This window comes from Diabrotica virgifera, chromosome 4 (assembly GCF_917563875.1).
Source record: "Diabrotica virgifera virgifera chromosome 4, PGI_DIABVI_V3a".
Lineage (NCBI taxonomy): Eukaryota > Metazoa > Arthropoda > Insecta > Coleoptera > Chrysomelidae > Diabrotica > Diabrotica virgifera.
Window position 1 is genome coordinate 172,295,321 of NC_065446.1, and position 16,077 is coordinate 172,311,397.

General features: G+C 33.3%; 1 protein-coding gene across 16 annotated transcripts in view; it reads right to left on the reverse strand.

Annotated features, from left to right (window-relative positions):
* LOC126883236 (zinc finger protein 83-like) overlaps window positions 1-16,077 on the reverse strand; it is a 139,782-nt gene that overhangs the window by 49,847 nt on the left and 73,858 nt on the right. For 8 of the 16 annotated variants that reach the window (XR_007697581.1, XM_050648525.1, XM_050648517.1 and 5 more), the window contains exons 4-5: window positions 8,965-9,084; window positions 5,184-5,303 (exon numbers count right to left, since the gene is read on the reverse strand). The exons of 3 other annotated variants lie outside the window; for them this stretch is intronic. Coding sequence is in view for 12 of the 13 variants with exons in the window: in XM_050648525.1 (XP_050504482.1) it covers window positions 5,184-5,303; window positions 8,965-9,084 (240 nt within the window). In the remaining variant the exon portion in view is untranslated. The remainder of the gene's footprint in view (window positions 1-5,183; window positions 5,304-8,964; window positions 9,085-16,077) is intronic. 5 more of the 16 variants (XM_050648522.1, XM_050648528.1, XM_050648526.1 and 2 more) reach the window with 2 other exon arrangements.

Genomic DNA, 16,077 nt, shown 5'->3' on the forward strand with positions numbered 1-16,077 from the left:
AAAAGTAACCGAGAAACACTGTTTTAAAATTTTTTTTTGATAATACCTCCTCGTCGATAGCCTAAAAGAATTAAGTTTTGTGTTAGTTTGCCCCAACATTTTTGTCAGACAACTATATTTTTTGTTTAAGAATATAATTACTTGTAACCTACTACTTTTGTCGGAAAAATGGTTGTAAAGATAAGGGATGCACGAACCCAGCATAATTTGAAAGTATACTTTACTAATAAAAATACATTTTTTGTCCGACTGTCGAGTTGCCCCAATATTTTTGTCCGACACTTTGATTTTTTTATTAAGAATATAATTACTTATAACCTACTAATGTTGTCGGAAAAATGGTTTTAACGGTAAGGGTTGCACGAACCCAGTAAGGTTTAAAAGACAGTTTAATAATAAAAATTAAATTTTTTGTCCGACTTTGGATTTGACCCAATATTTTTGTCGGGCACTTAGGTTTTTTAATTTGGAATATAACTACTTATAACCTGATACTTGTGTCGGAATTTTATTTTTATTTCGTGAAAAAAAACTACAGAACGATGTTTGTCGTTGTTCAAGGAATATGTACGCAAATATCAGATCACAATTTTTCTAAAATTTTCCCTCTTGTCCGAAATCTTTTTGGGAAAATTTTGGGTACAGCTCTACGTCATGCCCTTTTAAATGTTTTACTTAGTGTGTGTACCAATTTTCAGCTAAATCGATTCAAAAATAACCGAAAAAATCTGTTTTAAAATATTTTTGGATAATACCTCCTCGTCCATAGCCTAAAAGAATTAAGTTTCCTGTTCGTTTGCCCCAAAATTTTTGTCAGACAATTACATTTTTTGTTTAAGAGTATAATTACTTGTATCCTACTACTTTTGTCGGAAAAATGGTTGTAAAGATAAGGGATGCACGAACCCAGAATAGTTTAAAAGTATAGTTTATTAATAAAAATTAAATTTTTTATCCGACTTTGGATGTGCCCCACTATTTATGTCGGGCACTTAGATTTTTTGATTTGAAATATAACTACTTATAACCTGATACATTATGTGCTGAAAATTTTTTTTAATTCGAGAAAAAAAAATACAGAACGGTGTTTGTCGTTGTTCAAGGAGTGTGTACACAAATTATCAGATCACAATTTTTCTAAAATTTTCCCTCTTGTCGGAAAATTTTGGGTTCCGATCTGCGTCATACACTTTTAAATGCTTTACTTAGTGTGTGTACCAATTTTCAGCTAAATCGATTCAAAAGTAACCGAGAAACACTGTTTTAAATTTTTTTTTTGATAATACCTCCTCGTCGATAGCCTAAAAGAATTAAGTTTTCTGTTCGTTTGCCCCAACATTTTTGTCAGACAATTACATTTTTTGTTTAAGAATATAATTACTTGTAACCTACTACTTTTGTCGGAAAAATGGTTGTAAAGATAAGGGATGCACGAACCCAGCATAATTTGAAAGTATACTTTACTAATAAAAATTAAATTTTTTGTCCGACTGTCGAGTTGCCCCAATATTTTTGTCCGACGCTTTGATTTTTTGATTAGGAATATAATTACTTATAACCTACTAATGTTGTCGGAAAAATGGTTGTAAATAAAAAAATTTCAGGAAATTGACATCTTCGGCGCGTCCGACTGCGCATATGCCCCGTGAAAATTGTCCGACAAGGTTACCACATTATTGTAAAAAGGTTTTATGATAGATACCGTTAAAATTATCGATGTGGTAATAAATTTATTATTTTCATAAATTTGACATATTTAGCGTGTCCGACGCGTCATATGCCCCAATATTTTTGTCCGACAAAATTGTTTTCGTTGTTTATATGATAAAATCCATTGATTAAAATAGAATGACCAATGTGGTAATAAATTTTTTTCTTGCATAAAATTGACAACTTCGTCACCGCTTGACAGACAAACGCCCCACTACCATAATGCGCCAAGCTCAAAATTTGTCCGACTCCATCCAAATAACAAGTACAAAAAGTTTCAACGGTGTGGTCATAAATAATAATTGTATATGCGGGCCCAAGGCCTATTATTTATTTGAGTAACTTACAATTTATTTACTTTAGTTATTTAAAAATATTGTACACAATTTGCGATATTAACAATTAAATTTATGCCAAAAAGTGAAATTATGTAGTATTTTGCAATTATATTCATAAAAAAAATTAAAACTTTACCGATTTAGTAATTATTCAATATTGATAACTATCGATTAAAAATCGAAAGCAACCATCTTGCAAAAGTTATCTGTGATCACTGTCATGAAATTATTATGACGTTTAAAATTTAAAAAGTTTTTAAATTGTAAATTGTAAGTACCTAAGTACTCGTCTGTTATTCGCCTTGCTCGCTATGCTCATAATATCAGACTCGTTTGATAAAGAGTAACTTTACTGACTTGGTACATAAATAACTATGACAGTATTTTTAACAAATAGATTTAGGGGTCTCAAAATAGATTCTACTTTGTAGAAAGAGATAGAAAAACATGTATCACTCAATTGCACAGAATATGTGGGTTTTATTTCTTGAATACCATGTCGCTTAGACATTATATTGACCACCTCAGTCGTAGCACTCTTGCAATCTGAATTGCAAATTAAGAAAGACGCGGTCACACATATCCACTGAAATGTTAAGAGCGTTGCGAATATTTTACTTTAAATCTTCGGCTGAGGCTGGTGGATAAGCGTAGACAATATTCTCTGTATACCTACATAGAAACAAATATAGACGGGTACGGTCTGGCGCAAAACAAATATCACAATTTTGTGAATTGGTGTGTATACTTATTGGTACGAGTGTTTTGGTTTTTTTAAGGTAGTTTAATAATTCACAGGTTTTGGTAAAGTTTTCAGGTATTTAATGAAATGTGTTTTTTCAATGGTCAAATAATTTATTGTTTTGTAATACAGCAATCTTTGTAGCATAGTACAAAGTATACAGGGTGTTTGGTAAAGAATGGGCCATAGTTTAAACTTAGATTCCTGAGGTTAAAATAGGCCGATTTAACCTAACTTACCTTAGTACAAAAGTTGATAATAACCGAAATACAGGGTGTCGAAGTTAAACTTTTATTTTATTTATTTTTGAATATTTCCTGACAGGCATAGGACAACAACACGAAATTTGGTAGGTGGTGCTGGTACTGCACACCCTACTAAATTATGTTAAACAAACCTTTCTGGCTGCTACCAGAGGCGTACGACGTGGGAACGTGAATGGTTGACCCTTCCCAAATTCTACGCCACTGGAATTTCTATTTTAGTGCAATTTTTTGATTATTCTCCAATACTTTCTATGTAAATAACATACTCTTCATTCGTAACCATAAACCCATTAGTTTTCGAGATATTTGAAGCTAAAAACGAAGGATCATAATAAATTAATCAAAATAAGTGTGCCTTTTCATTTTTAACTTCAAATATCTCGAAAACTAATGACTTTATCGTTACGAATGAAGAGTATATTATTTGCATAGAAAGTATTGGAGAATCTAAAAATTATGCCAAAATAGCAGTTTCATCAGTGGCGTAGAATTTGGGACGGGTCAACCATTCACTTTCCCCTGTCGTACGCCTCTGGTATTAACCAGAAACGATTATTTAACATAATTTAGTAGGGTGTACAGTACCTACACTTTCTGCCAAGTAACATAGTTTTATATTACCGGGCACACATAGTTCTTAAAGTTTTAAATTAAGAATAAATTATTAAAAAAAAATACTTTAAAATAATTTGACATATCCGTATCATAATTGGCAGACAGCGTAGGCACTGTACATCCCACTAAATTATGTTAAATAATCGTTTCTGGCTACTATCAGAGGCGTACTACAGGGTAAAGTGAATGGTTGATTCTTCCCAAATTCTACGCCACTGATGAAACTGCTATTTTAGCATAATTTTTAGATTCTCCAATACTTTCTATGCAAATAATATAGTCTTCATTCGTAACGATAGTCATTAGTTTTCGAGATAGTTGAAGTTTAAAATGAAAAGGCACACTTATTTTGATTAATGTATTATGCTTCTTCGTTTTTAGCTTCAAATATCTCGAAAACTAATGGCTTTATCGTTACAAATGAAGAGTATGTTATTTACATAAAAAGTATTGGATAATCAAAAAATTGCACTAAAACAGCAATTCCGCCAGTGGCGAAGAATTTGGGATGGGTCAACCATTCCCCCGTCGTACGCCTCTGGTAGTAGCCAGAAACGTTTGTTTAAAATAATTTAGTAGGGTGTATAGTACAAGCACCACTTACCAAATTTCGTGTTGTTGCCCCATGCCTGTCAGGAAATATTCAAAAATAAATAAAATAAAGTTTAACTTTGACACCCTGTATTTCGATTATCAACTTTTGTACTAAGGTAAGTTAGCTTAAATCGACCTATTTTAACCTCAGGAATCTAAGGTTAAGCTATGGTCCATTCTTTACTAAACACCCTGTATAATACAGCTTTATATATTTATATACATATTGTAGTAGAATACAGCTTTTCACATAGCAATTCTAAAAAGCGGGACCAAGAGTTAAACGATCTATGATTGCGATGTTTTGTGTGATGAAAGATAATAATTCGTCTTGGTTCATTGATTCTCCCCAAAGCTGTAAATATTTTTTCAGTAGTAGCTGCTGAAAGTAAAGTTGTTTCCGGAATAAACTGCTCAAAACAAATTTCATATATTTATGGCTTTTCTAGTGTGTTCTCAAATGCTTTTTCAAACTTCCGCTTTGAGTAAATTGTTTAAAACAAATTTCACACTTGTGAGGTTTTTCTCCAGTGTGCGTTCTTATATGATTTTTCAAATGGTGAGATGCGTTAAACGGTTTAAAACAAATTTCACACTTGTAAGGTTTTTCCCCAGTGTGTATTAGCATATGTTGTTTTATATTTTCTAGATAAGAAAACTGCTTAAAACATATTTCACACTTGTACATTTTCTCTCCAGTGTGCACTCTCAAATGAGTTTTCAAATGACTTTTCCGAGAAAACCGCTTAAAACAAATGTCACAATTGTAAGGCGTTTCTCCAGTGTGCACTCTCAAATGAGTTTTCAAATGACTTTCCCGAGAAAACCGCTTAAGACAAATGTCACACTGGTAAGGTTTTTCCCCAGTGTGACTTCTCATATGTCGGTTTAAATTATTTTTTCTGGCAAACTGCTTACCACAAGTTTCACATTTTAATGAATTTTCTTCTGCAGTATGAGTAGTGTGTTGTTCTTTATCAGATGAATGTACTTCTACTGTGTTCATAATTCCCAAACTCTCCTTCTCTTGGGGAAAATCTAAAATAAAAATCAAAATATATAACAAAAGTTTAACACATAAATTACAGAACAGAAAATTTTCAAATCTTCTGAAATTTTTTTCGCAAAGTTTTATTTCTAGGCTTGTATCTAGATTTCGGAACACCGGAAAAATTGCTGAACGACAAAGAACAGGTCGGCCTAGAATTATCCATTCGCGTACTAACTGCGCAAAGGAAGCCTTTTTTACTGCATGAACACTGCCACAAGATGCCACTGGTACCCTTGTTTCCACTTGAACTATTCTGCGACATTTGGTTCGGTATCTAGGCGTCCTTTGAGACATGTACCATTGATCTTTCGATATCAGTGTCAGTTGGGTTATCCATTTTGAGTAGTGACGTTGAAAAAGTAAGTATTCGTTAGAAAGTACTCTTTACTTACGAATACCGAAAGTAAAGATTACTATACAGAGAGGTAAATCGTTACTTTGATTACTCTGATTACTTCGTACCAATCGTATCAGAGCGAGTACCTACTTTGAATTTGAGTATTGTATCTACTCGGTTGAATGGCTTGATATCGGAGTTGGACCGGTATTACACGAGTTTTCGGTAGGTATCAGTACAGTTAACTAAAATTTTATCTGCGAAGGGCGAAGGCTATGAAGAGTTTTATAGGATTACAGGGCGCTGAGAAGTAGCTGAAACAGAGGGAGGTATATCATTTAACAAAGCATGCACCCAGAAACAGATGTCTATACGATTTGTCGAGGTAGATAATTCACAGAATTTCACAGATGTTAGTTCTTTTGAAAATAAAAATGCTACACATTAGATTTTATCTAACAATAAAACACTGAAAATGTTTGTTTTCTATACTTCCACAAAATTTATTACAACTATGTGACTACAGCTGTTTCGGCAGAGTGCCTTTCTCAAGTGATATAGTTTACAATGTATTTGCCTTTTTAAGTCTTTAACTGAAGAGGTTGAGGAGTGGGGAGCTGTTTGTCTCGAGTTGGTCATTCAGAATTATATCTGTATTTTTCAGTTTATTAATTTCCATAGATTCTAAAAAAGATAGCTTAAGGCCTTTATTTTGGATATGCAGAATTTGAAACTCTTCAAAATTATTTTTTGATTGGATATTTTCACGGTCACCTAATAAAATTTCACGTAATTTTTGTTGCAATTAATGTTTGGCTTAAAGAATCCCGAATAACTTACAAATTAAAGCACTTAGCTATAGGGAATGCTTAAGAAATAAAAAAGTACCATAAAATATCATTTCATTACAATACTTAAATACAGGGTGTTCCATTTAAGAAATCTCAGAAAATACTTATTCCGAGTTTCGACCCACCCTGTATACTAAAATTAAACATTTCGCTATACTGTTAATGATTAACAGTAGTAGACTATATTAAAAATCGTTTGAATATAAATAGAAAATTTGATGTCAAATCACTACAATTCTACATTGTGTAGATGTGGCTACGAAATTAACAAAAGAACGTAATTGACTTTTAAACTACCTCGTATAATATTACAAAACCATATATTTTAAGAAAGGAAACATTGAGGAGAATGCAAAAATGTAAAAATATACAGGGTGTTCCATTTTAAAAAACATAAGTTTGTGTCACCCTGTCAATACGCACGCCCCTGTATATTTGAAAATATTTTTAAATTATGGTAGTATGTGTGCCCCAACTTTTACCTAAATAACTTTTTTTCGTATCTCTTACGACAAACGAGTAATTGGACTTTGTCACACTAATGCCCCACCCTGTGGGTACTTCGTATTGTTTTTATTTCAACCGTTTTAATCACTTGAAACGTTCTATTTGTATCTGGTCTTTTTTCAGCCGCATGTTATATAATAGGTCTTATGGTTGTTTTATATATTTTGACTTTGATTTCAGTATTTAGATATTTGTTCTTCCATACGATTTCTTTCAGGCATCCCGAGATTTTAGCTGCTTTCATTGTTTGTTCTCTAACCTCAGTTGAGAGATTTCCATAGCTTGTTATTTCCGCACCCAAGATATTTAAAGTGGTTCACAGTTTTCCAGTCAATTTCCAATTTGCATCATATCGGCTCTTTGGAAATTACTAGACACTTCTAGTCTTCTCGGTGTTGATGAGCACATTTAGTTCTTTAGCTTTAGTATTAAATGCATGCAGTAGCCTTTGGGGAGATTGTCTTCAGAATCGGCGACAAGGACAGCATCGTCAGCGTAGCAAACGACTCTAAAGAATGTGTTACTCATCTTAAAGGCAGCTTTTCTGAGAAGATTTTTATTAAACTAAATATGAAAGGGATCAGTGAATCGCCTTGACGGATTCCTGTGTTTATAACTATGTATTCTGTTGTCAAATGTCTTACTCTTATTTTTGTTTTACATCGCTTGTTAATATCAATTACAATTTATTTGTAAAGATAATATTTTTGAAAGTATTTTTAACAAATAGATTTAGGGGTCTCACAATAGATTCTACTTTGTAGAAAGAGATAGAAAAACATGTATCACTCAACTGCACAGAATATGTGGGTTTTATTTCTTGAATAACATGTCGCTTAGATATTATATTGACCATCTCAGTCGTAGTACTCTTGCAATGTGAACTGCAAATTGAGAAAGACGCGGTCACACGTATCCACTGAAATGTTAAGAGCGTTGCGAATAGTTTACTTTAAATCTTCGGCTGAGGCTGGTGGATAAGCGTAGACAATATTCTCTGTATACCTACATAAAAACAAATATAGACGGGTACGGTCTGGAGATGTTGGCGCAAAACAAATATCACAATTTTGTGAATTGGTGTGTATACTTATTGGTACAAGTGTTTTTTTTTAATGTAGTTTAATAATTCACAGGTTTTGGTAAAGTTTTCAGGTATCTAATGAAATGTGTTTTTTCAATGGTCAAATAATTTATTGTTTTTATAATACAGCAATCTTTGTAATATAGTACAAAGTATATAATACAGCTTTATATAATATATTGCAGTATAATACAGCTTTTCACATAGCAATTCTAAAAAGCGGGACTAAGAGTTAAACGATCTATCATTGCGATTGTTTTGTGTGATGAAAAATAATTCGTCTTGGTCCGTTGATTCTCCCCAAAGCTGTAAATATTTTTTCAAGGGTAGCTGCTGAAAATAAAGTTGTTTCCGGAATAAACTGCTCAAAACAAATTTCATATATTTACGGCTTTTCTAGTGTGTTCCCAAATGCCTTTTCAAACTTCCGCTTTGAGTAAATTGTTTAAAACAAATTTCACACTTGTGAGGTTTTTCTCCAGTGTGCCTTCTTATATGATTTTTCAAATGGTGTGATGCGCTAAACGGTATAAAACAAATTTCACACTTGTAAGGTTTTTCCCCAGTGTGTATTAGCATATGTTGTTTTATATTTTGTAGATAAGAAAACTGCTTAAAACATATTTCACACTTGTAAATTTTTTCTCCAGTGTGCACTCTCAAATGCGTTTTCAAATGACTTTCCCGAGAAAACCGCCTAAAACAAATGTCACAATTGTAAGGCGTTTCTCCAGTGTGCACCCTCACATGATTTTTCAAATTATTTTTATGAGAAAACCGCTTAAGACAAATGTCACACTGGTAAGGTTTTTCCCCAATGTGAATTCTCATATGTCGATTTAAATTATTTTTTTTGTCAAACTGCTTACCACAAGTTTCACATTTTAATGAATTTTCTTCAGCAGTATGAGTAGTGTGTTGTTCTTTATTAGATGAATGTACTTCTACTGTGTTCATAATTTCCAAACTCTTCTTCTCTTGGAGAAAGTCTAAAATAAAAATGAAAATATATAAAAATAGTTTAACGCAAAACTACAGAACAGAAAATTTTCAAATCTCAGTGCCTACTGGGAGATTTATTTAATTTAGCAATAGAGATAATATACTCGCACGAATTTTGACTCCCATAAATAAACAATGAATCATAAGTTAGGGATATAGCTAAAAATTAAATACCTACATAATATGTACAATAAAATTGTACCCCACTTTATGAACCATGTCACTAATCTACATTAACAATAATTAACACTAATTTTTTCTTTAATTTTTTATTCAGAGAAATAAATAATTACAATAAAATATCAATGAATTCTTTAGTCCATGCTTTAATTTTGTATTGCAATAAACGAATAAAGTGATTTAGTTAGTAGTAATAACATTAAATAAATCAAAATGAAACCAACAGAGTTGTGGCCATGCTTCAAAATGATTGCCCTACAAGTTGAAGTTGCCAATATTGTCAATGTTGCGCAAAGTGTTATTTCTAGACTTGAGCCTAGATTTCGAAACCCCGGAAATATTGCTGAACGACAAAGAACAGGTCGGTCTAGAATTACCAATTCGCGCACTTTTTTACAGTGCTTAAGAAATCGTATTAAACATACCTGATGTTCTTTTCCTTCAGAATGGCTTCATGAACCGTTACAGGATATTTCTAAAATTTTGCCTTAGAAATAAGTCCTTAGAAATAGGTATAATACGGTATGAACTTGCAACTACACAAAATTTGAATACAGCAACACTACAATATGCCAAAGTTCAATAAACATAAGTTCAGGTCGATATCCCCAATAAGGGTGTCTATAAAAGAAAAATTGCCTGATAACTTATCGCCGCCGCCTACGAAAAGTATAACTCCGAAAAATGCCGTTAAGAGTAGAACTTTCAATGAACGCCGCGAAAAATATTATTTTCGATTATATGACTGTGAAAATTATAATCCCTAATAAAGTGTTAGCGGAAATATTTATTTTTTGAGGAGTATCGGCAAAAAACATGGAGTCAATTCTCGAGAACGATCGTTCGCTGAACGTATACGTTCGTGACGTAATGAGCGAACGTTTCTAAAAAATGCAATTCTGGAGGAATGAATCTTCAACGATTCGTTCGAAATCATCGCTCAAAGTTATCGTTCGACAACGAGTGGTCTTCATCATACGTTCGATAATAGTAACGGCGTTCTTCTTAACCTCAACTCTGTTTTTTTGTTGTAAATAAGATTTTGGGAAAATGAATGTGGAAGATTTGATATTAGAAAATATGATGAGTGTTGTGAGGGAAGCTGAAACTTTAGTGGAAGACGGCCGCGAAAGACATTTTTATGATATATTTAGGTTAGATTCCTGGTAATTTTACATTCTTTCAAAAATTGATTGGTACAGTAAATAAGTTATTTTTAGATATATGTAGTAATTATAAGATAATGAATGTAAATACACGTTATCCAGGCGCTACACATGATGAACTTATTTGGAATCAATACAACTACCAAAATGTGCCACGAAATATTTTTTTAAGATCAAGGTCATTTTACCTATTAGGTCAGAATTTATTTATAATATACCACAAGGTATGGCCTGAGAATTGACCATGAATTAGTAGAATAAGATTTAATTAGTACTGTTATATTATTATGAATTATTTTCACATTAAAGAAATAAATTGAAAATTTACTAACTTTTACTAATATTAAACTGAAATCATTTTCCATTTTCATAATGTAATATTGGTGATATTGGTTTCATATTTCAATATTGGTGAATGAATGTGACAAATCAGGTTTTAAATAAACACCGAAACAGTTTTATCACATGGAACACAAACTTTTCAATAATATTTACCACGATGCCAAATCTATAGATCTGTTAAAATGAGCGAATACGTTCATCGGAGCGAGTAGTTAAAAATATCCTCGAGAATTAACATTGCGGGAACTATACGTTCAATTTCATTCGTTCGTGAGCGTGTACGCTCAGGGAACGATCATTCTCGAGAATTGACTCCCATAATTTCTGTTTGTGGGTCCACGAAAATTATAATTAGTAAAAAGTTCTCAGAAATAATTGTTTTCGTCGACAGAAACAGAAAGAGAAATAATTGTTTTCGTCGGCATCTATTATGAACTAAATCTTTTCATTATAAATATTTTGGGAGTTATAATCTTCGCGGACACGCATATAAAAAAAATTGTAATCGCCAATACTTATCAAAGAGTTATTATTTTCACTGGAAATGTATTAGGAATCACATTAATCATAGGTACCAGCGTTATGTTCCAAGTAGCATTAACAACTTTAGAATCGACGACTGTCAAGATGACGTACCGTAACATATCCTTGGCAAACCTTACCAGATTCAAAGTCGGCTATCTATAATACCGTTAATTTATTAACAAAATAGGAAAATTGGGGAAATAATAAGAGTGAAATTAATCTTATTAAGAAAAATAATATTTACGAGGTTGAATTTTTAAAACGTAACAAACACTATCGTAATATGTCTTCAAGGTGCCACTGGTACCTTTGTTTCCACTTAACCTATTCGAAGACGTTTAAAAACATTTGGTTCAGTATCTAGGCATCCTTTGAGACGTTATGATAGTCCGACTCCTCAACTGGGGTAGCCGGTGTGAAGAATCCGGATACACACATTTATTTATTACATATTTATTGGTGATGAACTATTTACAATAATTATAGTTATGCTTTCTATTGATAGGTCTTCATTCTAAAGCCCTAAAGAATAAAAAAAAGTTATTTAACAATAAATAATGCAATTGCAAAAACGGTCATTTTGGACCTTTCGCAGGCTGTTTTGCACGAAATTAAACTTGCCATAGCTAAAATTGTAGGTTTTTAAAATACACTACAACTATCTATTTAAAAGTTTTTCCCTAAAATTAATATCCTAAGCTGCAAAATTTAAAATCTTTAAAAATTGCAAATTTAACAAATAAAAACGTCATAAATAAAAAAGCTCCCAAAATTGTTGGTTACTTTTTAGTAGAAGTTATTCCTGGCATCGTCCTTTACAACACCTAATAAGTTTCAAAAATTCCTGAATTACAACACGTTTTTCACCCACAGCCACGATTATACGGTTTTTGGAAACTAATAAGAATTTGAATAATTGAAAACACATACGTTTTGTACAATGAAGAACAGGAAAAGCCCAAGACCTGACATATTTCTTATCGACCTTTTAAAAATTATAGATGAGCAGCATATTGATGTTAATATATATGTTAAAATAATAAAACGCAGAACAACAGATGTAAAAATCGATAGAAGTAAACTAAGAAACCCACTCATAAAACAACGCCTGACAGATGAAATTAATAACCGTTTAATGAAGGTTAAAGAACAAATCCAGCAAAATACTGAAACAGAGACAAAATGGTTATTAATAAAGACAGAAATAGATAAATGTCAAAAAGAAATTCTTACACCAACCAGATACAAAAAGAAACAACGGATGACGGAGGAAATCTTAGATTTAATGGAAGAAAGACGTCAGCATAAAAACAAAGATAATCAGATGTACAAAAATATGGATAAACAAATAAAATCCAAAATTAAACAGGCTAAAGAACAGTGGTTAAAAGAACAATGCGAAGAAATAGAAGAACACCAGAAAAGACATGATAATTTTAACACACATAAAAACATTAAGGAATTAACTCAGATCAACAGAAAAAGAAAACCGGGAATACTAAAAGATACAGATGGGAAACTTGTGTTGAGTACTAACGAAAAATTAAAGAGATTGATCATTAGACAGAATACATAAATGAATTGTTCAAAGATAATAGAACAGAGCAGATGGAAATCGAAGTAGAAGATGATACGGTTTTGAAGATATTAGAAGAAGAAATTAAATCGGCATTAAAAAACAGCAAAAATGGTAAAGCAGTAGGTCCCGACCAAATCCCAGTAGAAAGCTTAAAATGCATAAATGATGAAACCTTAGACATTATCGTAGACTTGTTTAACACAGTGTACAAAACAGGAAACATACCAAAACAATGGTTACTCTCAACCTTTTGTGCTATCCCTAAAAATACAAACGCTAAAGATTGCAGTGAATACAGAACAATATTCACTAATATCATATCATTAATAAGTCACATTCGCAAATTATTCTTGAAAATAATACATGGTCGTATAAACAAAAAACTAGAAGAAGGAATAAATGATAGTCAGTTTGGGTTCAGAAACCGACTAGGAACCAGAGAGGCGTTATTTGCTTTTAATGTGTTAGCTCAAAGATGCATGGACATGAATGTGGATGTGCATGTTTGTTACGTTGATTTTGAGAAAGCTTTTGACAAAGTAAGACATGAAAAATTTGTCCAAATTCTAAAGACAAAAAACATAGACAAAAGGGACTTACGAATAGGGAATAGGGACAAAAGGGACTTACAGAACTTTCTGGCGCCGAAATGTCTGAAACCCTGTTCGTCGGCGAGACAGCTGTTTACGAACGTATCGGCATATCTAGAAGGTCACCTAATACACCTTTCTTTTGTTGCTTTGTAAATAATACACATCTTTCGATTTTTTCTGGAAATCAGTAGATTAATTTTTATAACTATATAAAGAGACATTTTTGAAATTAGAGTTAGTTATAAATTTGTAGTCGACGGTCGAGTAACATTTTTCGATGTTCGGACGCGAAATAAATGTAAATGTAAATGGTACATATTAGACATTTAGATAAATTGTTGTTTTAGTGTAATCTTTAATAAAGCCGTGGTTATTTTGTAACGAATAGAAATAATGTAGTATTTTAATGTTAAGTTTGTAAATTAGTGTTATTAAAGGATATAAATTCAGTGTTCTTTATTTCTTTAAGTGTAAGTTATTAAAAATAAATAAAGTCAATTAAATTAAACTTAGTGCCTAAAAACATAAACAATAAAATAGTAGAGTCAATCGCGTAACAAAATGGTGCAGAAGTGAGGATACTTGAAATACATAAATTTAACGTAAATTTTCGGTTTAAATAGAGTGTGGAACTTTTAAAAATAAATAAAATATAAATCGTAATAAATAAAGTGTGTGACAATGTCTTCACAACATAAGAAAATCACTGAATTGATCGTTAAGGAGCTCCGCAACCAGTTAGAAGAGAGAGACATGGACACTACTGGGAAAAAGGCTGATCTAGTCGAACGTCTAAAGAACGCTCTTCAAGAAGAGGGTAAAGATCCAGAAACCTATTTGTTTGAAGACAAGCATGCTGCTGTGATCTCGTCGATTTCGAAGGTTTCGACAGACATTACATCGTTAGAGAACAAAGTTTCTAGTGAAATCTCCCAAGTTTCCTCGGATGTTTTGAAAGTATCGACAGACATTACATCGCTAGAGAACAAAGTCTCGACAGACATTACATCGTTAGAACATAGAGTTTCTAATGATATTTTGAAAGTTTCGGGTGATATTTCATCCCTTGAAAGCAAGATGACTGACAAGATCTCTAAAGTCACTTTGGATTTTGACGACAAGATATCGTCCATAAAATCTACTTTTGAGGAAAAGATCAAGGAATTAGAAAAGAAAATGGAGGAAACGGAAAAAGCAGACAAAGGGATGGAACCCATCTTAACAGACATTAAAGATGATGAAACCAAATACAAATTGGAGCCACGGTCGATAGTTGAAGGGAGTGTAGGTCATGCTCGTGTTAAGGTGCCAAATTTCGACGGAAAGTCATCATGGAACAACTACATGAAACAGTTCGAATCTGCGGCCAGAGCGAACGGATGGTCCGAAAAAGAAAAAGCTGTAAACCTCACTATTGCTCTTCGAGGCGACGCTTTGGATGTCCTCCAGACCATAGCCGTAGAGGAGACAGATGACTTCGAGCAGCTTAAAAAGAGACTGAATATGCGATACGGGCACGAACATTTAGAGCATGTCTATCAGTCGCAGTTTAAAAATCGAAGACAAAAGAAAGATGAAGCTCTTCAAGAATACGAGGTCGATATTGCCAGGTTGGTACGATATGCATATCCAACAGCTCCCGAAGACATGATGGAAAAGTTGGCTGTTCAAACATTTATTGATGGCCTTCGTGATCATGAAATGCAAAGAACACTGCGATTAGCTCGTCACAAGACGCTGGTCGATGTCTTGTCTGCCGCCCTCGAATTGCATCCAGGAAAACGAAGACCATAAGGTGCTGGAACTGTGGTGAAATGGGACACGTACGGGGTTCATGTAAGTACCCTAGGTACAATAACAATCAAGAGACTCACCAGCAGGAAAACTAGAACGGGTCGGCCTTAGGGGGGCAGCTTCGACCCGCAACTTTTCCAAAGACCCTCTCATACTAATAGCTTCTTTGAAATGTCGTGAAGATAGTGTATATGTGGATGGAGAAATAAATGGTAAAAAGTATACATTGTTGGTGGATACCGGAGCGACCAGGACCATTATACGACCGTCAGTTTTAAACAGCCGTAAGAAACTCTTACCAACGAGGTTGCGACTGCGGACTGCCACAGGTGAAAACGCCAACACCCATGGAGAAATCCAGATACAATTAGGGATTGGAGCAGAAAAGTTCGTCCATACTGTCATAGTTGCAGACATCGAAGAAGATGTTATATTAGGAATGGACGTAATGAATTTGCATGGATTTCAATTGGATTTTAAGAATAGGGTAATCAAAGTTGGCAACGAGGAGGTATTTCTTCATCCACATGATGACAGAACTGTGCTAGCAGCCATTAAAGAAGATACAGTTGTGCCTGCGAGGAGTGAAACGATCATCGTAGCGCGGCTACAGGGAACTGTAGAAGAAGGAACGCCTGTTATGATGGAGCCATGGAACCACGACGAGGAGGTTGGCCGAGGAATCATAATTGGAAAGGAATTGGTTACTTCTGCTAAAGAAATTCCCGTGAGATTGATTAATGTCAATGACTACCCAGTGACCATCAAGAAGGAGACAAAAGTAGGAACTTGTGTACCCGT